General features: G+C 54.4%; 2 protein-coding genes across 4 annotated transcripts; both read right to left on the reverse strand.

The window, feature by feature from the left end:
- Nucleotides 1-1,547: 1,547 nt before the first annotated feature.
- On the reverse strand, nt 1,548-6,222 carry LOC128337378 (toll-like receptor 5). Its single transcript, XM_053278311.1, has 2 exons — nt 6,117-6,222; nt 1,548-4,354 (listed from the first exon to the last, which is right to left on the reverse strand). Exons 1-2 carry the CDS (start codon nt 6,160-6,162, stop codon nt 2,316-2,318), a joined length of 2,085 nt encoding a protein of 694 aa, XP_053134286.1. The 5' UTR covers nt 6,163-6,222; the 3' UTR covers nt 1,548-2,315.
- A 5,375-nt stretch (nt 6,223-11,597) lies between these two features.
- Nucleotides 11,598-25,790, reverse strand: VPS51 (VPS51 subunit of GARP complex). 3 transcript variants are annotated; one of them, XM_053277900.1, is made up of 10 exons: nt 25,398-25,761; nt 24,753-24,882; nt 23,248-23,394; nt 22,303-22,522; nt 19,834-20,584; nt 18,141-18,356; nt 15,227-15,445; nt 13,814-13,935; nt 12,142-12,229; nt 11,598-11,999 (listed from the first exon to the last, which is right to left on the reverse strand). In XM_053277900.1, the coding sequence occupies exons 1-10, from the start codon at nt 25,569-25,571 to the stop codon at nt 11,739-11,741; spliced, it is 2,328 nt and encodes a 775-aa protein (XP_053133875.1). In that variant the 5' UTR covers nt 25,572-25,761; the 3' UTR covers nt 11,598-11,738. The 3 variants fall into 3 exon arrangements, with proteins under 3 accessions (XP_053133875.1, XP_053133877.1, XP_053133876.1); XM_053277901.1 differs by lacking the exons at nt 11,598-11,999; nt 12,142-12,229; nt 13,814-13,935 and adding exons at nt 13,998-14,051; nt 14,468-14,632 and having other exon boundaries at nt 25,398-25,790; XM_053277902.1 differs by lacking the exons at nt 11,598-11,999; nt 12,142-12,229 and having other exon boundaries at nt 13,917-14,051; nt 25,398-25,783.
- Between the last annotated feature and the right edge of the window lie 371 nt (nt 25,791-26,161).

A 26,161-nucleotide genomic window follows, 5' to 3' on the forward strand; every position in this document is an offset into this window, starting at 1 on the left:
GTCCTCTCTTGGAGATAGAAAGGGGTGGATTTTTGAACCTTCTGCACGCACAGCAGGCAGGTGCTCAGCTCTTCCCAGAATGGCCCCGGTCCCCTCAGGGGAATCGCTTCCAGTGCTCGCACATGGAATCTCCCATCCAAATGCAAACCAGGGCAGACCCTGCTTAGCAAAGGGGACAATTCCTGCTTGCTCCCACAAGACCAGCTCTCCTCCCATCCTAACCCAGGGAACTCTCTGCTGCAAAACTCTGGTCTGTCTCCAGCCTGTGAAAACACCAAAAAGAATGAAGAGAAGACGCTGGAGATCTGTAACTGTAGGGGGACCATGTTCAAATCTCTGAAGGGGTGTTGCACAGAAGAAAGGGCAGATTTCTTCTCTTTGCTTCCGAGGGCTGGATTGGAGCCAGGGGGTTGAAATGACGAGGTAGCAGATTCCGGCTGAACATGTATTTTTTTGGTTTTTTGTTTTTTTGTTGTTTACATTAATATCCTGCTCTTCCCGCAAGGAGCCATTCCTGCTCAACTAAGGAACATAGCAAGCTGCCCTATACTGAGTCAGACCCTTGGTCCCTCGAGCTCAGTATTGTCTACCCAGACTGGCAGCGGCTTCTCTGAGGTTGCAGGCAGGAGTCTCTCTCCCAGCCCTATCTTGGAGATGCTGCCAGGGAGCGAACTTGGAACCTTCTGCTCTTCCCAGAGCGGCTCCATCCCTTGAGGGGAAGATCTTCCAGTGCTCACACTTCTAGTCTTCCATTCAAATGCAAACCAGGGCAGACCCTGCTTAGCTAAGGGGGCAAGTCATACTTCGTGCCACAAGACCAGCTCTCCTCTCGCAACCAGTTTTCCAGAGATCTTTTGCAGCCTGCTACCAGAGAACCTTTTATTTGCCGATGGATTCTGAACCCTGCTGCATACAAACCAGGAACCCTCCCACTGCCCTGTGGATGCTACTGATGAGCCCATGAAGTTGCTTTCTACTGAATCAGAACCTTGGTCTTGTGGCAGCAAGCATGAATTGCCCCCTTTGCTAAGCAGGGTCCACCCTGGTTTGCATTTGAATGGCAAACTACATGCATCAAGCGCGGTAAGAGAGGACACCTTGGGGAAAGCACCTGTATGCAGAAGGTTGCAAGACAGGGCTGAGAGAGATCCCTGCCTGCAACCTTGGAGAAGCCGCTGCCAGCCTGGGTAGACAATCCTGAGCTAGAGGGACCAAGGGTCTGACTCAGTATATGGCAGCTTCCTATGTTCTCTTCCTATCTTGCACACTGCCTCATTGCAGCACAATTGCCCTGATGACTGAATGTCTGCACTCACCTTTGAGATCTTCCTCTCGGTAATCAACTGCACACATATACGGCTGCGAAATCTCCAGGTGTCCCAGCTTTCATACCCCAGCAACTTCTACTTTTTAAATATTTTATTCCCATTTCTTAAATGCTGATGATTATTCATAATGAGCATAATTAAATGCTCATGATTATTCTTTAAAAGTGCAAGAAGGGGAGTTTCTGTTTTAAAAACTGTAATGAAAGACATTGTGCTGTATCCGTATTCATATTTTATTTATTTATATTTATCTGTCATATTTATTTATCTCCCGATAGGTGTATCCCTAGGCAGTGCACATAATTTAAAACTAAACAAATATGAAATAGAACAAAACAAAATATTTAACAAAATGAAACAAGCAGTTTAAAATTAGCTAATTACTGTATTTACCCAAATCCAAAATGAGTCCACCCCCAAAGTTTTTTCCTGTTAAAAATAGGGGGTCAGAGTCCTTCTTGTGGGTGAATACAATAATCTGTCTTTTAAGGGAACATATATATCATATAGGATATATATATCACATATATATTTATACACACGCTGATATGTGTGTCCCTAGGTGGTGCACATAATTTAAAATACAATAAATTTAACACAGAATAAAACGATTAAAACAATTTAAAGAAATAAAACAACCAATTTAAAATTAATTACCCTATTTCCCTGAATCCAAGATGAGTTTTCTCCCCATATTTCTTGTTAAATATAAGTCCTTGTGGGTAAATACAGGTATGACCTGAATTCAACCTCTGTCTTTTAAGGCAGAGTCGCCTTCTATTTGGGTAAAGACGGTGACTACAAGCCTGAGAAAACAGATGCGTCCTCAGGGGCTTTTTAAAAAAGCAGCCAGAGATGGAGATTTTTGTTGGAACTTAGTTAAAAAGAGGCCCAGAAATATGTGTAGAGAGCATAATCAAACAACATCAGGGGAGCCAAGTTTGCGAACTCCTGGACGAAACGGTCTTTGTCTGTGACCCTCTGTGTTCAAGAGTTTTCGGGAACGGGACTCTGCGTTCCAGCCAAGGGTCCGCTTTCGCCCGGCGTCCTCGTCCTGGTGTAGCAGAGTTGCGGAAAGGGAGATGTGGTCACACAGTAGCGGGCACAGTTCCTGCGGAGGAACTGAGGCAAGGGGACCCGTCGGAAGAAAGGGGTCGTCAGGATGCACCGAGGGGTCCCCACGGCTCCGTTCAGGGTGATCTCCTTCTCTTGCAGCCAACTCTGGAAGTCAGCAAGCCCACAGTGACAAAGCAGGGCCAGTTCTTGAAGATCCAAGGACCTGAGCAGCACCAGCGGCCGGAACGTGGAAAGCGAGATGGTCACCAGGGGGTTCCCCTGCAGGCGGATGGTGTTCAACGAATGCAGCCCCAGGAAGATCTTCTCTGGCAGGGTGGGCAAGAAGTTTGCCGAGAGATCCAGGGTCCGCAGAGACGCCAGTCCCTGGAAAAGGCCCTCGGGTAAGGCCTGAAGGCTGTTGGAGCTGAGATTCAGGAGTGTCAAGCTCTCTAAATGCTGGAATATGGCCACACATCCCCCTGTTGTCCAAACTCTTGCCAGGTGGTTCTGGGAAAGATCCAGTTCTCTGAGCAGTCGAGGGCCATCCTGAACCCTGGAGCATCTTGACAGCTGGTTGCCCGAGACATCCAGAAAAAGCAAGGTGGGGATTCCCCCAAGCTGGGCCCAGAGCTGGTCCAAGCTACTCAAGCGGTTGGAGGAGAAGTCAAGGTGTGTCAAGTTTGGGGCGAGACGTTCAATACCCCAGGCATCCCTGATCCGGTTCTGCCTGAGCACCAGAAGACGTAGGGATGGGAGTCTCCCCATCGGGACCCGCGAGAGAGCATTGTCCTGAAGGTCAAGGATCTGTAAGGACCTCAGTCCCTCCAAGGCACCCTGTTGGACGGCTCCAATATGGTTGGATTTCAGGGTGAGCCGTTGGAGGGGCGAGGACCGCAGCGTTTGCAACGCCTCCGTGTACAGCTCTCCGAGGAGGTTGTCGGACAGATCGAGATCACGCAGCTGGCCCAGACCAGCGAAGGCCCCGTCCCAGATCTTGGTAATCTGATTGGATCTCAAGAGCAGGGTGTGGAGATCTGGGAAGGCTGAGAAAGCCGAAGAGACCAGCTCGCTGAGGAAGCCGTGGGACATGTCGAAGGAGAAAGTGCCGCTATGACGCAGCCCGGAGAAGGTGCTGGCAGAGATGCCTTTCAGGTTACGGAAGCCAAATCCGCTCCCGAGCGTCGCGGAGTGCTGCATCTTGAGGTTCTGGATCCTTGTGCCATTTAAGCACAGGAAGAACCGCTCCGCTCCTGCCGCGCCCAACGCGTTGGAGGAGATGTCCAGGGTGCCTAATGTGATGTTGCGGAAGGGGTTGGTGCAAGTCGGCTGGGAGAGCAAACGGTTGGAGGACAAGTCCAGCAAGGCCAGATGGCGGCCCTGGAGATGCTGTAAGTCACTGTCTCCAATCACCTGGATTCTGTTGAGCTTCAGCTGGAGGAAACTCAGTTTCCCGAGCCCACGGAAGGTAGGGTCGGGCCTCAGGCTCCGGATGCGGTTCCCGGTCAGATCGAGTCTCTTCAGGGACACCAGATCCCGGAAGTAGCCGTGCTCCAGCACGCCGTCGTCAAACCCGTCCACATCCAAGAGCAGAACTTCAAGCCTGGCGAGGCCAGCAAAAGCGTCCGGGTGCAAGGTGACGTTCCGGTTGCCCCCGAGGTCCAGGAATGTGATGTTGGCCACGTTCCGAAAGGCCTTCCCGCCAACGAAGAGAGACCCTCCCTGCTGGCTCCCCAGAGAAAGTGTCTGCAGGGAGGCCATCCAGGGCAAAGAAGCGTCCAAGATGGCGGAGAAGAGGTTGAAGTTCAGCAAGAGGACCTGGACGGCGGGGTCGATGTCGGGGACCTCCTTGTGGCGTTGAGCTTGGCAGTTGGCGACCAGCCGGGAATTCACCACAGTGTGTTGGCAGCGGGGTGGGGCGTCATCAGCATAGGCCCACGCAGCCAGCAAAAGGACCGTCGTACAAATGGAGACTGCAGATGGAAGAGAGAGGGGAGATTGGCTCGTTTACAGACTGGCTTGTCCAATAAATGACCATTCCCACAATGCCCTTGGGGTAGGGAGGAGGAGCCCTGAAATGTTTTCGGGCAGAGAGCTGGTGTAGTTGAGTTGCCAACTGGACTACAACCCCCATCAAATCGAATTCATCATCATCATCATCATCATCATCATCATCATCATCATCATTCCCAGCCACAATGACCAAAGGTTGGTCATCATTGGTGATGGTGGGAGTTGTAGTCACGCTACATCTGGGGATTAGTGTTCCATCTCAGTCAGTGGCCCTCAACCAGGGTTCCTCCAGCTGTGGCTGAAATACAACTTGGAGACATAGGAACATAGGAAGCTGCCACATACTGAGTCAGGCCATTGGTCTATCTAGCTCAGTATTGTCTTCACAGACTGGCAGCGGCTTCTCCGAGGTTGCAAGCAGGAAGGTTTCTCAGCCCTATCTTGGAGATGCTGCCAGGGAGGGAATTTGGAACCTAGATGCTCTTCCCAGAACGGCCTCATCCCCTCAGGGGAAGATCTTCAAGTGCTCACACTTCTAGTCTCCCATTCAAATGCAACCAGGGTGGACCCTGCTTAGCTAAGGGGACAAGTCATGTGGTCGCAAGCATGACTTGTCCCCTTAGCTAAGCAGGGTCCACCCTGGTTTCATATAAAAGGGAGACTAGAAGTGTGAGCACTGTAAGCTATTCCCCTTAAGGGATGGAGCCGCTCTGAGAAGAACATCTAGGTTCCAAGTTCCTTCCCTGGCTTCTCCAAGATAGGGCTAAGAGAGAGACTCCTGCCTGCAACCTTGGAGAAGCGGCTGCCAGTCTGTGAAGACAATACTGAGCTAGATGGACCAATGGTCTGACTCAGTATATGGCAGCTTCCTATGTTCCTATGATCATCCGCCCCTTGTTTCCCTTCTCCGAGTCATTTAGGTTCAAAGCAAGGATAATCCTGATAATCTCGATCCTTCAGACATACACAACGGAAACAGATGTCTCTGTTTCCTTAAAACTGGTCCTAGACCACCTGCTGCCAGCTTCCCCCTGCCCCAGCCCGGAAATGCTCTTAAGCCTTTAATGCCTGCACCGGCTTCTTGAAATTCAACAGGCTGGCCTTTCCCTACCACTGCTGCAGCACGTTGAGAATAAAGCTTCACCTGCTGGATTTCTTCTGGCTGATAAAGGCCCAGGAAGCCTGCCAGAAATGTATTCAACAGCCTTCAAGGAATAAATAGCAAGGGATATCTATGAATATCATGGGACAGAACGCCTCTCCTAACCCACTTTTGCCCTGAAATGTCTACAGATAGGAACATTGGAAGCTGCCATATACTGAGTCAGACCCTTGGTCCATCTAGCCCAGTATGGTCTTCACAGACTGGCAGCGGCTTCTCCAAGGTTGCAGGCAGGAGTCTCTCTCAGCCTTATCTTGGAGATGCTGCCAGGGAGGGAACTTGAAGCCTTCTGCTCTTCCCAGAGTGGCTCCATCCCCTAAGGGGAATATCTTCCAGGGCTCACACTTCTAGTCTCCCATTCATTTGCAACCCTTTCAGTTGGCCAGTTAAAAAGTTGGCCCCTCTCCCTACCACCAACTTCTGGACCATCCCGCCTTCCAAAAGTTGGCGGGCCTTGTCTCCAAAAGGTCCTCTCCAGGAAAGGAATGAGAAACTCCCTAGAAAGAAGTCTGCGTTGCAGATGGGCTTCCTACCCACTCCACCGTTCTTTCATTACTCACCACTCCGAGCCCCGCAAAGGAGGCTTTTAACGTGAAACCCCAGCATAGTGGTGGCAGCCAGTGCAAAGCAAGTCTCTCCCTTCTGTTTGCAAGTGGTCGCTGTGGTTGATCTTGCCCCATTTAAACCCCACCAGCGCGGCTGCTGTTAGGACACTCTGGGGCCTCACGTCAATGCCAGTGTTGACTCAAGAAGCCCTTTGGAAACCGGCGTGATGGGGAAATAGCAGGGAAATTCCCCTTTTCAATCATTGCCGAGTTCTTTTCAGCAATGCCAGCTCTGCCAACTCACGGGTCAACAGAGCCTTCAGAGGATCCAGAATCAGATATTATCCTAGTTCATGTGCGGCCAGGGCTCTGTAGTGTTGAGAATTGCACAGAAATGGACATTTCAGGATGTGTCCTTTGTTTTGGCCATATCGGGAGTACTGCGTGCAGCTATGGTCACCGTATCTTAAGAAGGATATTGCAGAACTGGAGAAGGTGCAGAAGAGGGCAACCAAGATGATCGGGGGTCTGGAGCACCTTCCTTATGAGGCTAGGCTACAGCATCTGGGGCTCTTTACCTTGGAAAAGAGGTGACTAAGTTTCCCTCTCTCACAACGCTAGAACCAGGGGTCACCTCATGAAACTGAAGGTCGGGAAATTGAGGACCGACAAGCGGAAGGTCTTTTTCACACAACGCAGAATTAATCTATGGAATTCCCTGCCACAGGATGTGGTGATGGCCAGTAGCTTTGATGGCTTTAAGAGGGGCTTAGACAGATTCATGGAGGACAGGTCTATCAGTGGCTACTAGTCTGGTGGCTGTGGGCCACCTTCAGCCTTAGAGGCAGGATGCTTCAGAGTACCAGTTGCATGCCCTCAACTCCTGCCTGTGGCTTCCAGCAGCATCTGGTGGGCCACTGTGGGAAACAGGATGCTGGACTAGATGGGCCTCCTTGGGCTTGATCCAGCAGGGCGGTTCTTATGTTCTGGTAGAATTCACACAGGGCTCTCCCAGAATGCTAGCCTAGCCTCTCCATGAAATGCATCAGCTTCATGAAATGCAGCAGCTTCTCCAAGGTTACAGGCAGGAGTCTCTCTCGGCCCTATCTTGGAGATGCCAAGAAGAGAATCTGGGAACTTTTGCATGCAAGCAGACAGGTGCGCTTCGCAGAGTGGCTCCATCCCCTAAGGGGAATACCCTTCAGGGCTCACATATGTGGCCTCCCATTCCAATGCAGACCAGGGCAGACCCTGCTTAGCAAAGGGGACATAAGAAGAGCCCTGCTGGATCAGGCCCAAGAACACCCATCTAGTCCGGAATCCTGTTTCACACAGTAGCCCACCAGATGCCGCTGGAAGCCACAGGCAGGAGATGAGGGCATCCCCTCTCTCCTGCTGTGACTCCCCTGCAACTGGTACTCAAGAGTAATCCTGCCTTGGAGGCTGGAGGTGGCCTGTAGCCCTCCGACTAGTAGCCGTTGTTGGACCTCTCCTCCATGAAGTTAGCCAAACCCCTCTTAAAGCCATCCAGCTTGTTGGCTGTCACCACATCTTGTGGCAGAGAATTCCACAAGTGGATTATGCGTTGTGTGAAAAAGTACCTCCATATTTGCTGGTCCTAAATTTTGTGGCGATCCATTTCATGGGGTGACCCCTGGTTCTAGTGTTATGTGAGAGGGAGAAGAATTTCTCTCCACTTTCTCCACACCATGCAGGATTTTATAGACCTCAGTCATGTCTCCCCGCAGTCGTCTTTTTTCTAAACTAAAGAGCCCAAGGTGGTGTAGCCTTGCCTCCTAAGGAAGGTGCTCTAGGCCCCTGATCATCTTGGTAGCCCTCTTCTGCACCTTTTCCAGTTCCACAATGTCCTTTTTTTAGATGTGGTGACCAGAACTGTACGCACTGCTCCAAGTGTGGTCGCACCATAGTTTTGTTTAAGGGCATTATAATATTAGCAGTTTTATTTTCAATCCCCTTCTTAATGATCCCTAGCATGGAATTGGCCTTTTGCACAGCTGCTGCACATTGAGTCGACACTTTCAACGAGCTGTCCACCACGACCTCAAGATCCCTCTCCTGGTCAGTCACTGACAGCTCAGATCCCATCAACGTATACTTGAAGTTGGGGTTTTTCATCCCAATGTGCATCACTTTACACTTGCCAACATTGAAGAGCATTTGCCATTTTGTCATCCACTCACCCAGTTTGGAGAGATCCTTTTGGAGCTCCTCACAATCCGTTTTGGATTTCACTACCCACTCCTGTAATGCTAATGAGATTGAGACGGTTGCTCATGTTTTACTTTGTGAATTCTATAAAGATGTTAGGAGGCGTTTAATTGCGCCTTTGCTGTCCCGGCACTCTGGTTGTTCTTGTATTTCTAACGATTTGTTAGTGAACTTCTTACTTGAAGATAAAGACTCTAGTATCTCATACTCAATGGCAAAGTTCTGTTACATTGCTCGCAGAATTCAGACTTCCCTGGTGCATGGTGGTATCTGTGGGATTGTTTGAATGTATCTCACGATTTGTGCTGTTTTATTTGTTTTGCTGGTCCATTGACCAAATAAAGATGACTGACTGACTGATTTCACTACCCAAAAGACCTGGGACAAGTCAGGCTTGCTACCACACAACCAGCTCTCCTCCCTTTTTAGGTTTAGCTTACTGATTTCTGTTTGCTCTGTTTAAATCTCTGGTTGTTTGATATGGTCATTGGACTGTAAATGTTTGGCCTGGTTTCCCAGGGTTTTAGAAACGGTTTTGTTAATAGTTTTATGTTGTTTTTACAGTTTCCAATTTTAACTGTGAGTTGTTTTTATTTTAATGTAAACCGCCCTGAGTCACTTCCGGAAGGGCGGTATAGAAATAAATAATCAACAAAATGGTATTCGGTTGGCAATGGCCATCACTGCTTGTACACAGCAATCAAACCTTTGGTTGATGTTTAATTTCTTTGAGCTGATTTGTGGCCAACACCTCCATTTAAAAAAAAATCTGAATGAAAATAAAAAGGTACTTTGCTGCCAACTACCCTCTCTTGCATATTTGCTAGATTTCTACCCCTTTGGAAGAACTGGAGATATTTTACGAAGAGCCAAGGCAATCTTAAATCGCTTCTGGAAGACGCCCAAAGTCCCCTGCTTAAATGAGCAAAGAGGCATCTTTAAAAGGTGGCAATTCTCTTTACTGAGCAGGGGGAGAGCAACCGGCCCTATCCATCCCCAGCACAGCATCCCTCCAGTGGCTGTTGCTGGTGTCCCTTTTGTTTCTCTTTAGAATATGGGCCCTTTGTGTGCAGAGGCGTATCTAGGGAAAATAGTGCCCAGGGCAAGCACTGAAATTGCGCCCCCTGTCCAAGCATCTGACACCCATCTTTCAGATAACTTTACCATAATATCAGCTGAAAAATGCAAGTCAAGCTTGTTAATCTTTTAATCTTTCAAAAACTATTTAGCAATGGACGTAGCCAGACCAAAAAATGCTGGAAAATTACAATTTTCAGTATGCTGGGGCTCATGAAATACCCAAATACTATGTGGAGGTGTACTTGGAAAACTAAACAGAAATACCTGTTCTAATTCTCTACTATGCATTGTAGCATCACTATTACATAAGTTTTAAAAATAAATGGAAAATTTGGCTTTTCCCAGCTACTCTGAAAATAAGGATATGCAGAGTAAACTGTGTCACAGCTTGTAATATATTCTAGTATTTCAGAAAGACAGTTAAAATGAGAGCAAGGAACTCCCAGTGGGCCTTAATACTAAGGATTTCACACTGATCCAAAGACAAACTCACCATTAATAGCCATATTATTAATACATCACATTTAACTCACTTATCACAAGAAGCAAAGTAAGAGCAAGTGAATACAATCCTAGCTCATAAGCTTCAGCTCAGTATTCACAAGCCCTGATTCTCTGTACCTAGTTCCAAACTAAATATGTGTACAGTGACTTATATTATATTATTATTTTTATCTGTAGCCATTTGGGGTGCTTCCTAAAGGCTGGGGGGGGGGGGTATGCAAAAGTTCCCCCTCCCCACGCTGGCCTCTAGGGCCTCTCAGGGACCATTTGAGCATGTGTTGTGGCCATTGTTTAAATTCTTTTTAAAAGGCTACTAAAAACAGAGGCCATTTGAGCATGTGCAGTGGCCATTTTGTTTTCATCGACCATTTCTAATTTTTTAAAAAAATTAGAGAATGGCGCCCCCTTCAAGTGGCGCCCGGGGCACGTGCCCTGCCTGCCCTACCCTAGATACTCCCCTGTCTGTGTGGACAGAGAGCCATCTTTATTGATTTTTATTTCTCTGTGTAAACTGCTTTGGGAGCTTTTCTCGAAAAGCTTTATACAAATATCCGTCGTCGTAAGGACCAAACATGGATGAGCTTCAAAGACCCTTAATTGGGACTGCTTGACCAGAGATCCATTCTACTCTGAGCTAACTGCCCTGTTCTCCTTTGAAGCTGCTCTTAGGATCAAGGGGGTGGATACCTGGCCCACTTCTCAAGGGCTAGGAGAGAGGGCCTGGGGGTTGTCCTTGCCCTTCGGGGGGCTTTCCTACAGAGGTCAGCAGGGTGGTTTGCTTAATGCTGGACTCCCACAGGATCTCGTCACCTCCTGGGACACAGCTGAGGCCTGCTCACAAGCATTGCCCAGCTTCGGTTCTTGTGTGAGCTGCCACACTGGCCCTAGTGACATTAAAAGAGCACAGGCAGGGGGAGGGAAAGGGTGGGGAGGGGGGCTCGGGCAGTCAGAGAGAAGGAGGAAGAAGGAAACAGCCTCCAATGATGACAGGCAACATCCTGGTTAGGTTAAAAGCTACCTAGGACACCTGTAGAGCAAGAATCTGAGCAAGAATATACAAGAGTAAAGATCAATAAGGACTTTGAGGGAACTACAAGGATTGTCTTTCATAATTTATCCCTTCTTTATTATATAGCATTTTATATGCATAAAAGGAACTTTTGGTACAATGTTTGACCTTTAAGCAACATCATTCGGGACTCGCGAAAGAGAAATGATCTCTCCCACAATTTGCTCAAAATTCTGTGTGTTTCATCATTGTATGTCAATTTATTACAGGAGGTTCAATTGATTACTCGTGTTAAAACATTTATAGATTTGGTCAATTGCAAATGTCAATTGATTTGAAAAGATGTATTGTATTGTAAGTTTGGTATAAATTCTGGTATAACGTTTTTATGTAGAACTATTTCATATGGTGTGTTGGTGAGTTTTGGAATATATATTTCTCTATGTATAGGGTCTGTTTAACAGGCAACATCCGACAAATCTGCCCTCTGCTCAGCAGCAGAAATATCATCAACCTGGGGGCCCCGAGGATGCTGGACGTCTGGGGACCCAAGTCGGAGAACCGCTGAGCCAAACCTGGTTGCCGCCATTTTATGCCGTCTAGTTCCCTGGACGCAGGAGCAAGCAGACGACTTTTCCCTTTGAGACAGTTAACAGAGAAAGCCAGAGACGCCCTGGGATCCAGTTCCTCTTTATTTCTCCCAAGGTGAGGTCTGGAGCGGGGATTCCCACTTGGGGGCCTGCTTCCACAGGACCTGCCCATCATCCAGTGCGGCCTACATGCAGAGGACAGAGGCCGTGGGGACGGGCCCCTGGCTAGCCACGCTCACAGATGACCTCGATGACACTCTGCTCCATGGGCACGGGGTCGAGGCACCGGTGGGCGGTGCTGCCCACGATCTCGTCCAGCAGGAAGTGCACCAGGTTCTCGTCGGAGACGAAGCGCCACAGGTAGAGCTGCAGGTAGTAACAGTCCACCTGGATCTGCTGCAGCCCGAAGCGGCCAAACGTGCGCAGGCGGACGCACTCCAGGAAGGTCTTGAGGCTGATCTTGATGATGCCGGTCAGCACAGAGACCTGGGGGGAGGAGGAAGAGGAAGAGGACGGATGGGCTCCGGGCTGCTCTGGGTGCCTCTGTGGAGACCCCCACCCCACCGCACGTGCTGGGGATCCCCGGGGTGCGCAGAGGGGGCGGGAGGGGCTCTGCCCCACTTCTCACCTTGTTGAATTCCGCAGGGCTGAAGATGTCAATGCGCTCCGAGAAGAGCTTCTGGATATTGCTCAGCAGGTTGGTATCCATGGGGGCACTGGGGGACACAGGGATGGAGAGAGGAGAGAAGGCATTAGGGGGCTCAGAGCGGAGAGCTACTCCCCTGGTCGCCTGGGGCGACAAAGGCTTTGCTCCAGGCAACCCACCGGGGAAGCTCTTCGATTCCCCCCTCCCTCTTTTCGCCCTCAGCCAAAGGTCTTGGGGCCGCAAGCATGAATGGTCCCCCTGGCTTAGCAGGGTCCGCCTTGGCTTGCATCTGAACGGGAGACCACGTGTGAGCCCTGTAAGGGATTCCCCCTCAGACAATGGGGCTGCTCTGGGCCCCTTCCAAGTTCCCTCCCTGGCGGCATCTCCAAGATAGGGCAAAGAAAGACTCCCGCCTGCCACCTTGCAGAAGCTGCTGCCAGTCAGTGTAGACAAAACTGAGCTAGATGGACCAAGGGCCTGATTCAGTATGTGGCAGCTTCCTATGTTCTCGTCACAAATCGACGAACAGGAATAGACTAACCACCTTGTATAAGAACAGCCTTGTGTCCAGAGCAGGGCTGCTCACCTTCGAGTGAGCAGTGGCGAGTGGCCACTGTAGCTGGGGATGATGGGAGTTGTAGTCCAAAAAGGGCAGTGGGGCCTAAGCCGAGCAGGCCTGCTCTAATGCATTGCAGGCCCTCGGCCTGGAGGGGACCACAGCATGGATGATCAAGCCTGGCTCTGGGTTTCCCAGAAAAGGGCACGAGATGCCGGGTTGTGTACTTTAGATTAACCGGTTTTATTTGAATGAAATTAGCTATGTATACGGTATCTGAAGGTATTAATGTTTTATGTATTTTATCTATTTTATGTATTTACTCCTGTGGTTTCTTTTTCCTTTGGTATTTATGCTGGCCTTGGGCCGAAATAAACCAATACCAATACATACATACTCTTTACGCGGCCCAAACCACTGAAGAGGACGCGGCCGTCTTCTTCATGCAACTGGCCACCTATGAAGGTCATCAGGGGAGGTCCGGCTGGGTTGCCACCGGCTTGGCTGGTGGCTACTCTAAACCAGCCCTTTTCTAGGGTTGCCCCGGGGACGTGGGGACACGCGCCCTGACAAAATCAGAGCCTCCCCTTCTCTGGATGGTCATTAAAAAGAAAATATCTGAACACCTACCTGTTTCATCAGGCTCTTAAAAGTTTTAAATTTGAGAGGTTTCATCTACTGTATTTACCTGAATCCAAGACTCGTTTCTGCCCCCCAGATTTGTGATATGAGAATTCAGGAGGTCGTCTTAAAACGCAGGGTCCTCTCCCTTTGGAGTAAATGCAGGTATGACCTGCCTGTAACCTCTACTTTTTAGGGGGGTTGTCTTCAATGCAGCGCCATATTGGATGCGGGTAAAGACGGGCAAAATCCAATCCAATCCAACCCAATCTTTATTACAGTCAGAGACCAGAGTACAGAATTCATTATCGTGGTGTTTTAAATTCTAAACCGTTTGGGGATTTGTATAGAAAGGCGCCAAATAAAATGAAAAATAAACGAGAGGCACCGTCACGGGGGATGCCCAGGGGGGAAAGGCCAGCTCGACCCACCCGCAGGAGCTGGGGGAGGGAGACCCCGCCTGCCCGCCCCGCTCACCTGGGGGTGTAGCTGGGCGCGTAGCGGCTCTGCTGACGGGAGCTGCTGTACACGGAGAAGGTCCTCTTGCTGGAGTCGCTGCTCTGGGCCTTGCGCACGCCTTCCTCGTACAGGAGCCCCACCTTTGGCGGGAGGAGAGGGGAGGCTCACTAGCACGGAGGAGAGCAGGGCCGCGGCCTTTTGAGAGGCAAAAGCAGATCTAGGCTCTCCGCTTCCGGGAAGCATCGCTCCCCAAACCCTGGAAACGCAGAGCCCGGTGTCGCTACTTGGGGCAGGAACTCTGCACGAGCTCAGAGGCACTCTGCGAGCACATCCCAGGTTCGGCATAACAACCACCCTGCTGGATCAGGCCCAAGACCTCTCTAGTCCAGCATCCCGTTTGCCACAGTGGACCACCAGATGCCTCCGGGAAGCCCATGGGCAAGAGGTCTGTGCATGCCCTCTCTCCTGCGGCTGTCGCTCCCTTGCAACTGGGATTCTGAGACATCTTGCCTCTGAGGCGGGAGGCGGCCTATAGCCACCAGACTAGTAGCCACTGATAGACCTGTCCTCTGTGAATCTGTCTGAGCCATCGAAGCCGGGGGCCACCCACAGCAGCGAGGCCAAGGCCCGAAGACAGCAGGCTCGCTTGCCTAAGGAGAAATTTCACCTTACCGGTCTTCTCCTCACCATAGGGAGCCTGCGGGAAGAGAGATCAGAGCGCGTGCAGAGTTCCTCACTATGGAGCGACCGCAGCCTGTCTCTGGAGCCGAGGATGACGCTTTGGGGCCAGAAGGTCTGGCTTTCAGGCACACCCAGGCAACTTTCCTTTTCGGGACGCTAACCAGAGAAGGGCTGTTTTCATCCTATGGCTCCCCCTCCTCCAGTCGCAGCGGCCGCCTCCTCCCTTTCGGAAAGGGAAGTCCAGCCTCCCTTCCCACTCCGCCGGCCAAAAAACTCCTACAGACCCCAGAAGGTGGCGTGCAGAAGGCACTGGGCAGGAGAAGGCACCCTTGGCTCTCTGGCTGCTGCTGAACGACAACTCCCAGCATCCCCTGCCCAGGACGGGACGACGGGAGTTGTCGTCCAAGAACAAAACGGCACAAGACCGAAACGACTTTCCGGGGGGCTCGGATTTGCGCAGTGGCCAGTCCCAGCAGACGGTACCATTTGTTTACATCTGATTTTGAGCCCCAAGAGATTTTAGGCGGCTGTTAACGGACTGCGGTTCTTTTGTAGGGCTGTGAAGATCTGTAGGTTGCTTTGGTGGTAGTGGTGGTGGGGGCGAGCGCTGCACCGATGTTGGTTTCCCGGCCACATACCGAGGTAAAGCATCGAGATAGAGATCCCTCTTGCTGGGACTGCTGCCTACCAGCTCCAAAGCTTTGACCTGTACCCCTAGGCCCTCGTGCCCCCCCCCGCTTCCCTGCTCACCTGCACGTCGATGGAGGTGGCGTCCTCCACCACGCGCTTCATGACGGCCCGGACGTTGCGCGGCTCGATGGTGGCGACCCAGTCCCGTGTCTCCACGCTCTTGCGCAGCATCTGCGAGATGACCAGGCCCTGCACCTTCACGTAGTGGTTCAGCAGCTTCTGGGCGGCCTCGCGGGCCTCGGCGCACAGCCCCGTCACGGGGGTCACGGGGGAGTGGTCCTGGGAAGGGCACAAGCAAGTCACGGGGAGGAGGAGGAGACGGCCGTGCCTGCAGGGGCTGCTGGGAATTGGAGTCCAAAGACGGCCGGAGGGCCACATTGGCCCACCCTGGCTGCAGATTAAGAATCCACACAACAACCCTGCAAGGCAGGTCGGCAGTGTGAGCTCCATATTTCAGAGACGGGAGGAGGGCTGAGGCCAAGAGGAAGTGGCTTGCCCAAGGCCACCAAGCCAGTCCCTGGCGGCAGCAGGAGTTGGGTCAGAGATTACACTGGTCCAACTTGTATCTTACACTGTAATATCTTACACTGTAAGAGATTCCCCTCAGGGGTTGGAGCCGCTCTGGGAAGAGCAGAAGGTTCCCAGTTCCCTCCCTGGTGGCATCTCCAAGACAGGGTTGAGAGAGAGATTCCTGCCTGCAACCTTGGAGAAGCCGCTGCCAGTCTGTGAAGACAATCCTGAGCAAGATGGACCAAGGGTCTGACTCAGTATATGGCAGCTTCCTATGTTCCTGTGTACACCACCTCTGGATGGGTTCTTTTAGTTTTCGGAATGCTTTGCAGCTGGGATCTCGACTCCGCCTGCCTCTTGGAGGAACACTTGGAGAAGTGAGAGAGACATCTTATTGGGAAAGCAAAACCCTCAAAATCCTCACCCAACCAGGGTCTCTCCCGACCTGCTGCTGTCCCACCCAGCAAGCTCAAACACTGCTGGGGAGCGAGGATTAACTGGAAACCGATTGCTGCAGCCACTAGATCGACACCACTGAGGACTAGCTGCATACACAGGACTTTTTACGTCTTTACATTCTCAAACCCGAGGTCAGCCAGTTATGCCGGACCAGCATGGGTGAGGAGAGAACACTATTCTCTTCCCAGCTTCTTTTAGGGCGGGCGGGCAAGCAAGCTCTGATCTATTCCTTCGCGCCTTGTTTTAGATTAACTGGTATTTCAATACAGAAGCTTTCGGGGGCTGCAACCCACTTCTTCCAATGCAGAGGGAAAGCAATTTCACTTTATTTTATGTGCAGTTCTTTGGATAGAGACGATAGGCTTTCTGCACATTACAGACACACATCGTGGCAGGGAACCCTTCGCCTTTGCTACCTAGTACGGAGAAAACCGGTGGAAATCTCTTGAAGCGTAGAAAGAGGGAGTGTTGGCCATCACCTGCCGGAGCTTTCACTCTGCATCGGAAGAAGTGGCTTCTAATCCACCAAAGTATTAGAAGCGGTGCGACCCGGTTCTTCTCTTGCTCTATCAAACTGACCGCCACATCATAACTACTTGTACACCTGCTTCTGTTATGCATTCTCCACAGGCAGTAGGCCCTTTTGGGGGAAACAGGAACTCAGCATTGTTTACCCAGGCTGGCAGCGGCATCTCCAAGGTTGCAGGCAGAAGTCTCTCTCAGGCCCCATCTCAGCATGCTGCCAGGGAGGGAACCTGGGACCCTCTCTTGCAAGCAGGCAGGTTCTCTTCCCAGAGCAGCCCCATCCCCTAAAGCGAAGATCTCACAGCCCTCACACATGTAGTTGCCCATCCAAATGCAAACCAGGGTCAGCCCTGCTTAGCAGAGGGGACATTCCTGCTTGCTGCCACAGGACTAGCTCTCCTCCCCACCATATCTGGGACAAAATCTCCTCCTCCTATACCTGGGAGGGGACAGGGATCTTCCTCCTCTCATACATCCCACCACACTGGGTAACATGCTTGGCCGAGGGGAAGACCTCCAGGAGACTGAGACTTTTCTGTGGGGCTGCCCCAGCTGAGGGGGAGGAGGAGGAAATGTCAACTCCCTCCTTAGTGTCATGCAAAAGTCCTGTCCGAGTTACGTGCAGCAAATCCCAAATATTGCAATAAGGAAACCAGAAGCTCTGCTCAGTGTCCAGATTGCGAAAAGGGCACAGTGTGTACCCTTCCTTATTTCTGCCGATTCACTGCCTTCCTGATTTTATTATTTTTCTAAACTATAAGTTGCTTCAGGGGGTTGCATAATGCTTCAGAAAAAAGAATCAAGGTATATGAACACCGGGGAAAGGACAAGACAGAAGGTATAAAAGGGCAAAGGTTGTGAAAGCACCGAATTTCCATTCCCGCCAGCACAAGCAGCCAGCCGAGAGCCAGGCAAAAGAGAGACACGTCCAGAGCCTGCTTCTATCGAGCCAAAATGGGGGCTGGAGTTTTTGCCGCTTGCATTTCTGAGTGTGGCTGGCGCCGAGAAAGAAACGGCAGTGCGGGGGAAAAAATAATGGGCTCCCTCTCAGATTTTTGTAGGGTGGGAGGAGTGTGGGTTACAGAGTTCCCTGCAGAGAGAAAAATCTGAACCGGGGACTGTAACGCGCTAGAGCTGGAGGGGCCCCTGGAGGTCGTCTAGTCCAACCCTCCCGCTCAGCGCAGGTATCTGCTCCAGCATCTGACAGAAAACCTCCAGAGAAGGACAGCCCCCCCCCCAAAAAAAGCATGAGGCAGGCAGTCCCATTGCCCAACGCTCTGCCAGTTCCGAGTGGTGGGACATCCGATCCCAAGATCCAGCCTGAATCTGCATCCTCCTCCTTTCAACCTTAGGGGTGCCAGCCCTGCCCTCGGGAGCAGTAGGAAACAAGCCGGGAGAGAGGCTGCCGCCAGGGGTCTGAGGCTCGCCCCCCTCCCCCAGAGGACCCCTCTCCACCCCACCCCACCCCGGCGCCCCCTACCTGCACCAGGAACTGCTCGTCCGTCAGCGTGAGGATGTAGCTGATCGTGGAAGTCTCGTAGTCCAGGCAGAGGCGGGAGAGCAGCAGCAGCAGCGCCGGGGGCGTCGATCCGCCCTTGTCGCCCGCGCTCTCGCAGAACTGGCGCGCCGTCTGGCAGATGGACTTGATGAAGCTGACGACGAGGCCTTCGCGGACGCCCTGGCTGCAGAACTCCCCCTGGGGGGGGGGGGGAGCGAGGAGGCCGGGTCGGGCGCGGGACGCGGCGGGGAGGAGCCACCCGTTCCTAACCAGGGCCCACTTGGACCTGGCCAGGGACCCAAGAGCCAGGGAGGCCGGTGCTGGCCCGGGGCTCCTGCCGCCTGGGCCCGGGCAAAGGGCTCTCGCGTCCCTTCTGCTGCAGTGGCACGGGGGGGGGGGGCGGCTATGGGGCAGGCGGAGGGTCCAGCCAACTGCAGAGGCAGGAAGGCATCCGGCACGTCCGTCGCTTTCCTGATCCCAAGAAGCCTGCCCCATGTTCCCAACAGGGGGCGCACTTTCGACCAGGGACCAGCGAGCCAGAAGTGCTGGCCCTGCCCCAGGGCCCCCCCGTCCCTTCTGCGCCAGTGATGAAGTGGGAAGGAAGAGGGGTCCTCAGGACAGGGGGCTGTGGGGGCAGACGGAGGGTCCAGCCACCCGTCTCTACCATCAACTGCACAGAGAGACATGGGGCACGTCCATCGCTCTCCTGATCCCAGGAAGGCTGCACGGGGTCTCCAGGGATGGCTGCCCCACACGTGCAGAAATCCATCCTGCTGGAGACTCCCCAAAGTCAGAGCTCGAGCCCTTTTTGGTGTGGGTGTGTCCATCCCATCAACTTCACAATACCCGGAGCAATCTGAACCAAACTGGGGACAGTTGAAGAGACCCCTCAGCGGCACAGCTGGCGATGATCTCATGCACCCCGATTCAAGATGGCGGACGCGTAAACCTTTGAGGCCCAGGTGGGCTACCTTGTGGACTGCCGAACTGATCTGGGCCACATTGAAGCCACATTGGTAGGGACAGTGAAAGGACTGTAGGCAGATGAGGTCTGACTAGAACCGGTGACTTATTGCCACCCGCCGAAACTTATTGAAACTGGTCCTTATTGTGCCTCGGGTGATAGGAACACAGGAAGTGGCCTCCGACTGAGTCAGGCCCTCGGTCCAACTAGCTCAGCACTGTCGGCACCGACTGGCAGCGGCTCGCCACGGTTACAAGCTCTCCTAGTCCTAGCTGGAGATGCTACCAGAGCTGGAAGCTGGGACCTTCTGGTCTAACACTGAACTAGGCCCCCCATCCTCGCAGGGGAATATCTTGCCGTGCTCACGTGTCGTCACCGCTCCAAATGCAAACCAAGGTGGACCCTGCTTAGCCAGCAGCACACTCCAGCTCCCTCCCGCCTCTCCTGCCAAGATCGAGGACCTGACCCCCGCTGACCTGTGGGACCCAGCCCCTGCTTTGCACACAGAAGGCCCCAGCGCCAATCCCGGGCAGAGCTGGGAGACGTCTGCCCGAATCCCCGGAGAGCGGCTGCCAGTCAGAGCAGACAGTGCAGATCGCCACGGACCAACGGCTGGACTCAACACAAGGCAGCAACCGGCGTCCGCCCCGCCCCGAGAAGCCTCTGGCCATGAACGGCCCCTTCCCCGAGCCCCGCCACGGGGGGACCCACCTTGAAGTAGGGCTTGTTGGAGAAGGTGATGTCCTTGGCGGTGAAGAGGTGGACGTAGGCCAGCACCGACTTGATCTGGTTGAGGACGGCGGCCGAGACGGTGCCCAGCAGCTCCGCCAGGTTGGGGCTGTCCTTGCCCGCCAGGCGGGGGGCGGCCAGGGCCTGGCGCACGTCCGTCAGGCAGGCGGCGTAGAAGCTCCGCAGGGCCTGCAGGTACTGCCGGATGCGCTCCTGGGCCGCCCGCACCACGATCTCCGTGCCCCCGGCCGCCGCCCGCGAGGCCGGCAGCAGCCGGGCCAGGGCCTGCAGCCGGCGGTGGAAGCGGTCCAGCGCCCGCACCAGCAGCGAGTTGTCGCCCACCCCCCGCTCCAGCCGGATGCGCCGCTCCACCAGGGCGAAGTAGCGCCCCATCAGGCCGTCCACGAAGGCCACCAGCTTGGCGTGGGCCATGGGGGCGATGCCGCCGCCGGCCGGGGCCGCCCCCTCCCGCTGCACAAAGAGCGCCTGGTAGGAGGCGACGACCAGGCAGGTGTTGCCGACGAAGTTGTTGCAGCCCCGGTCGGTGAACTCCAGGATGTCGCCGGCCGGGGGCGGGCCCGCCCCCAGCTCCGCCTCCAGGGCCTCCAGCTCCGCCTCCAGCCGGCAGCCGGCGTGGGAGAGGAACTCGTCGCACAGCTCCTCCGCCGGCTCGCCCAGCTGCAGCAGCAGCTCCACACACTCGGCCAGGTCCTTGGCCCCGGAGGCTCCGTCCCTGGGGAGGGAGAGAGAGAGAAAGGAGAGCTGGTCTGGTGGTCACAAGCAGGACTTGTCCTCTTAGCTAAGCAGGGTCCGCCCTGGTTGCAATGGAATGGGAGACTTGATGTGTGAGCACTGGAAGAGATTCCCCTTCAGGGGATGGAGCCGCTCTGGGAAGAGTATCTAGGTTCCAAGTTCCCTCCCTGACAGCATCTCCAAGAGAGGGCTGAGAGAGATTCCTGCCTGCAACCTGGGAGAAGCCGCTGCCAGCCTGGGTAGACAATACTGAGCTAGATAGACCAAGGGTCTGACTCAGTATATGGCAGCTTCCTCTGTTCCTATGAAGAGGCGCCCGACTCCTGCCTGCAGCCTCGTGGACCCTGCTGAGCTCCAGGGCCCAAGGGTCTGTATGGGCTTTCCGAAGGGCCAGAGGAACGGATGAGGTTTCCAAATGGCTCTTGGGCATTCGGAAAATGTCGATGCATCCCAATGGGAAGGAGCCAGGGGCTGTTCAGGGGGGCATGCCCTGTCACTGATTTCAGTGCATTCCCTAGAGCAGGGATTCTCAACGTTGAGCCCCCAGATGTTACTGGACTTCAACTCCCATCATCCCAGAGCCCCAGCGGCCTTTGGCCGGGGATGATGGGAGTTGAAGTCCAATAACATCTGAGGACCCACAACGTTGAGAATCCCTGCCCTAGAGCATCGGCATGGCCTGCAGAAGGTCCCAGGTTCCCTCCGGGGCCGCCTCTCCAGGTAGGGCTCAGACTCCTGCCTGCAGCCTTGGAGAAGCCGCTGCCGGTCAGCGAGGACACTGCTGAGCTAGAGGGCCAAAATCTTCAATACTGGAAGTGGTATGAGGCGTCCGAGGCCTTTCCGTTTGGAAAGAGGCGACTACAGGGAGACCCGACCGAGGGAGGCATAGAGGGTTGTACATGGAGCAGAGAGAATCTCTCTCACAACTCCAGATCCAGGGGGGTCAGCCCAGGAAGTTTAGGGCAAGAGAAAAAAGGAAGCTCTTTTCCACCCAGCGCGAAATCCACCGATGGAATTCTCTGCCCTGGGGTGTGGCGATGACTGACTACTCGCTTGTTTGGCCTTCAAAGAGGCTTGGACACATTCATGGAGAGCAGCCCAATCAATGGCTACTAGTCCTGCTAGCCATAGGCCACCTCCAGCCTCAAAGGCAGGAGGCCTCTCAATCCCAGTTGCAGGGGAGCAGCAGCAGGAGAGAGGGCATGCCCTCAGCTCTTGCCTGTGGGCTTCTCAGAGGCATCTGGTGGGCCACCGTGGGAAACAGGATGCTGGACTAGATAGGCCGTGGGCCCAATTCAGCAAGGTTCTGCTCATGACTCGTTGTAAGGCAGATTTCTACACTCCTATGAAGGAGGATCTTGAGGCACAAGCACACCAGAAACCTAAACCACTTTGATGGCCACCCTTCGTGACCCTCAAACTTAGAGATCAAAGTGACCTCTTCGATAGTCACTTGTTCCCAGAGAGTCCTGGGAACAACAATTCTGCAAGAGGCCTTCACCCAACTACAATTCCCAGGATCCTTGGGGGTGGGAGGGAGCTGTGACACTTCTACTTAATTAAACCCACTCTACGTTGATTCGGCGGCTCCAACTCGCCACTAAGTTATCAAGCAAAACCTCACCGGGGAGGAACCAACCCGGGCCCCCTCCGCCCCTGCGGGCCCCGCAACGGCTGCTGCCTCGTCCTGCTTCGTACCGGAACTTCTCGCGCAGCTTCTGGGCCAGGCCGGCCATGATCTTCTGGCAGTCGTCCTGGATGCCTCGGAAGGAGGGCATGTGCTGGTACTGGTGCAGGATGGAGCGGGCCTTGCTGTAGTAGCGGACTGCCTGCCCGTAGGCCTCCAGCTCCACGCACTTGGTCAGCCGGGCGGGCAGCTCAAAGAGGAACTGCAGCTTGCGCAGGAGGGCGTGGACCCCTGGGGGTGGGGAGAGAAGGGGGGCAGAGAGAGAGAGAGAGAGAGAGAGAGACTGGACTGGGTCACGTGCTCTGCAGGGCCCGGAAATCCACCTGCCACCCTCCAGGAAACGGCCACTTTTCTCTTGCACAAGCTTCACTGGCCCCACCAGGAGCTGGGGGGGTGAGACAAGCGGGAGACCCTCTCGGGCCAGGCCTCCCAGAAAGGTCTGAGGAAGAAGAGCCCTGCGGGAGACGGCCCAAGGCCTCGCTAGCCCCGCATCCAGTTCCCCGCAGGGGCCCGCCAGATGCCCCCGGGAAGCCCACAGGCAAGAGGAACATAAGAAGCTGCCATCTACTGAGTCAGACCATTGCTCCTTCTTGCTCAGCGTTGTCTTCACAGACTGGCAGCGGCTTCTCCAAGGTTGCAGGCAGGAGTCTCTCCCTCAGTCCTATCTTGGAGAAGCCAGGGAGGGAACTTGGAACCTTCTGTTCTTCCCAGAGCAGCCCCATCCCCTAAGGGGAAGATCTTCCAGTGCTCACACTGCTAGTCTCCCATTCATATGTCATAAGGTCCCAGGTTCTCTCCCAGGCATCTCAGGTAGGGGCTGAGAGAGACTCCGGCCTGCAACCTTGGAGAAGCCGCTGCCAGTCTGTGAAGACAATACTGCACTAGATAGACCAAGGGCCTGACTCAGTATATGGCAGCCCCTCAGCCCTGGTCAGGAGCCGCCGGAGCCGCCTTACCTGACAGCTTGGTGATCTGCTCATGTTGGTCCTGCAGGGTGCTGCTGATGCTAGCGCTGAACTCCGTGATCACGGCCATGTTGGCGGCCAGGCAGTCCATCTCGTCCTCCATCTTCTTGAAGTCGTTCTTCATCTTGCGGATCGTGTCTGCGGAGCAGAGAGGAGGGCGCTGAGCAGAAGGAGGAGAAGACGCTTGGCTGCTCAGCGGGGGCAGGTGCCGAGTCCGAGCTCGGCTCAGCGGGGGCTTGGCGGACCGTGTTCTGCTCCCCGCCTTGAACCCAGCGAGAGCAGCAGCCCAGCGGTCTTCACTGCAAGGCCCAGTGGGTCCGGCTTCAGCCCAGGCTGGAGATTCTCCAGAGTCCCCCTGGCACTCCCGGAGGAGACGGCCATTCTCTCCGTGTGCCCCGGCTGGAGGTGGGGGTTCCCTCCAAGGGGAACGGAGCCCTCTTCAGCCCCTGCACTGTCTTAGAACAGTGATTCTCAACGTGGGGTCCCCAGATGTTATTGGACTTCAACTCCCATAATCCCCAGCCCCAGTGGCCTTTGGTTGGGGATTATGGGAGTTGAAGTCCAATAACATCTGGGGACCCAACATTGAGAATCCCTGTCTTGGAAGGTGTGTGCAGAGTGCTGGGGAGAGCTTTCCCCACCGAACCCCGAAGAGAGGGTTCCCTCTCTCTTAAAGGGCCCTCCCAGCAGGGGGAAAAAGTACTGTGCGGAGATCAGTGCGGCGGGAAATTGCGCGCGTTGAAGCTGTTTCACCAGAGTGGCCGTCACTATTTGGAAAGAGGGACCGTCACTGCAGCAACCAGACTGTATGGGGCGGGTGGAAGAGCCAAGAGAGCCCCCCGTGCCAAGCATGTAGACACTTCTCAGGGAAGTCGTTGCCACCGGACGTGGTCACGGACGCTACGTGGCTCGAAAAGGACCCCGGCTTGGAGAGCTCTCTCAACCGCTGTCACCCAGGCTAGTTCGCGGAACCCCCCAAGTTCAGAGGGGCAGCCCATCTCCGAAAAACAGTTGCCGGGGGACCAAAAAAAAAAAGGGAGGGTGTCTTCCCTGCCTGAAAGCATCTGGTGGTCTACCCTCAGAAAGAGGATCCTGGGCTGGACGGACCCCCAGCTGGGTCTGACCCCGCAGGGTTCTTCTTAGGACACCTTGAAAGATAGCAATAGCAATAGCACTTACATTTATATACCGCTCTATAGCCAGAGCTCTCTAAGCGGTTTACAATGATTTAGCATATTTAGCATATTGCAATATGCAATATGTACTCAGAGCAGGATAATTTATACAGGGCTTCTCCACCGAGGAGTTCTCAAACTGATTCACAAAGGAAAGAGAACCAGAGGAGGAGGAGGAGGAAGGCTCCTTGTCCCCAAAGGGCTCGCGTTCTGAAAAGAAGCACAGCGGCAACACCAGGGCCCCCTTCCTGCTTTTCAAAGGGCAGCTGGTGGCCCCAGCTGGCAGGGGGGCTCAGCTGCCCAAGCCCCCATCCCCGGTACCTGTTGCCGAGATGAACTTGTTGTAGTTCTCATAGACCAGGGTCTGCATGTCGCTGTCCAGAGCCCGGATCTGCTTCACCATGTCGGTCTCGCAGTCCATCAGCTGGGCCAGGGGGCACTCCTTCCGCAGCTGGGGGGGGGGCGCCGGAAAAAGGAGCCATTAACGAGGCGCAGAGGAGCCGGGCACAGGGAGGCTGCCTCCTACTGAGCGGGGACCCCGGGTCCCAGCTCCACTCCCTGGCAGCATCTCCTCCTCCAGGCCGGGCCGGGCAGGACTCCTGGGCTTGAAGACCTTGGAGAAGCCGCCGCTGCCAGTCCGTGCAGGCTACACTCCGCTGGAGGGGCTCGAGGGCCGGGCTCGGACTGGAAGGCAACCTCCGCTGTTCTTCTCTCCAGCAAAGCCGCATATCTGGCTTCGATCCCGGCACAGGCGACAGCAATTACCCCCCTCCCCGCCCCCGCAGTGAGTGACTCCTCTGGGAGGAGGACACTCTGCTCATGCTCAGAGGCACTCTCCTCCTAGGGTCATCAGTCAAGCCCACGGCCAAGGTGGTGGGAGGGACCCCCTCCCACCATAATCCTAACCCACCCCAGAACCCTGGGGGACCCCTGGGGGCGGGGTCAAGGGGGGCGGGGCCTGCTGACCTTGGTGAGGAAGACTTCCGGGTCGAAGTGGGGCCCGTTGAGGTCGGTGGGGCCCCCGAGCTCCCCCGCAGGGCCCCCCAGGACCTCCCCCGCGGCGGGGTCCGGGAGCCCGTAGTACAGCTTCAGCATCCCGCGAGGCCGGCGCTTCTCGGCCGGAGCCGGAGGGGCCGCCATGAGGCCGGGCTGCGGGCGAGGCGGGGGCGAAGAGTTCTCCGGGGGGGGGCGGCGGCGGCGGGTCTTCCTCCTCAGTCGCTCCAGGGAGCCATAGAACTCTGCGGGAAGAGCGTCTCCACGACGACGCGCTCGCTTCCGGGAGCAGCCATAGAGTTGGGCGGAGATCAACGGCCGTAGTCCCAGCTAGACAACGCCTAGAAGGTCACGCAGACCGGACGTCCGGCGCCTGGGCGGAAGTGAGTGTTGCCCATGGTAACCCAGGGAGCGCCCCGTTCCATTCTGATGGTGGGCCAAATGCCACCGAACCCGGAGTGACAGGAGGGATGGGGGCGGAGCAGAATCAAGACAGTTCTTGGCCTGGGAAACCCAGCCAGTCTGGGACGGTGTGCATTAAAAGCCTCGTGTGCATCCAAACCCAAATGGACTACCTTTTCCATCATCCGTAGCCACAGTGACCTGGGAAGTATAGGCTTTGTAGTCCCAACTGCAGGGGGTCCCAGCCTGAGCACCCCTGCCCCACATCATATAAAATAAAATAAAATAAATCATGCAATTTGCTAGATTCATGCTTGTGAAGATGACACATCGAC

This window comes from Hemicordylus capensis, chromosome 14 (genome assembly GCF_027244095.1).
Source record: "Hemicordylus capensis ecotype Gifberg chromosome 14, rHemCap1.1.pri, whole genome shotgun sequence".
Lineage (NCBI taxonomy): Eukaryota > Metazoa > Chordata > Lepidosauria > Squamata > Cordylidae > Hemicordylus > Hemicordylus capensis.

Bases quoted from the DNA above. Each gene is read 5' to 3' on its own strand.
- LOC128337378 (XM_053278311.1), bottom strand. From the start codon at position 6,162: ATGCTGGGGTTTCACGTTAAAAGCCTCCTTTGCGGGGCTCGGAGTG. The intron at 4,355-6,116 runs GTGAGTAATGAA...TTCCATCTGCAG, and splicing joins CCTTTGCGGGGCTCGGAGTG to TCTCCATTTGTACGACGGTC.
- VPS51 (XM_053277900.1), bottom strand. From the start codon at position 25,571: ATGGCGGCCCCTCCGGCTCCGGCCGAGAAGCGCCGGCCTCGCGGGATG. The intron at 18,357-19,833 runs GTGGGTCCCCCC...CCCCCCCCCCAG, and splicing joins CCAACAAGCCCTACTTCAAG to GGGGAGTTCTGCAGCCAGGG. The intron at 13,936-15,226 runs GTGAGCAGGGAA...CTCCCGCCAAAG, and splicing joins CCACCTCCATCGACGTGCAG to GTGGGGCTCCTGTACGAGGA.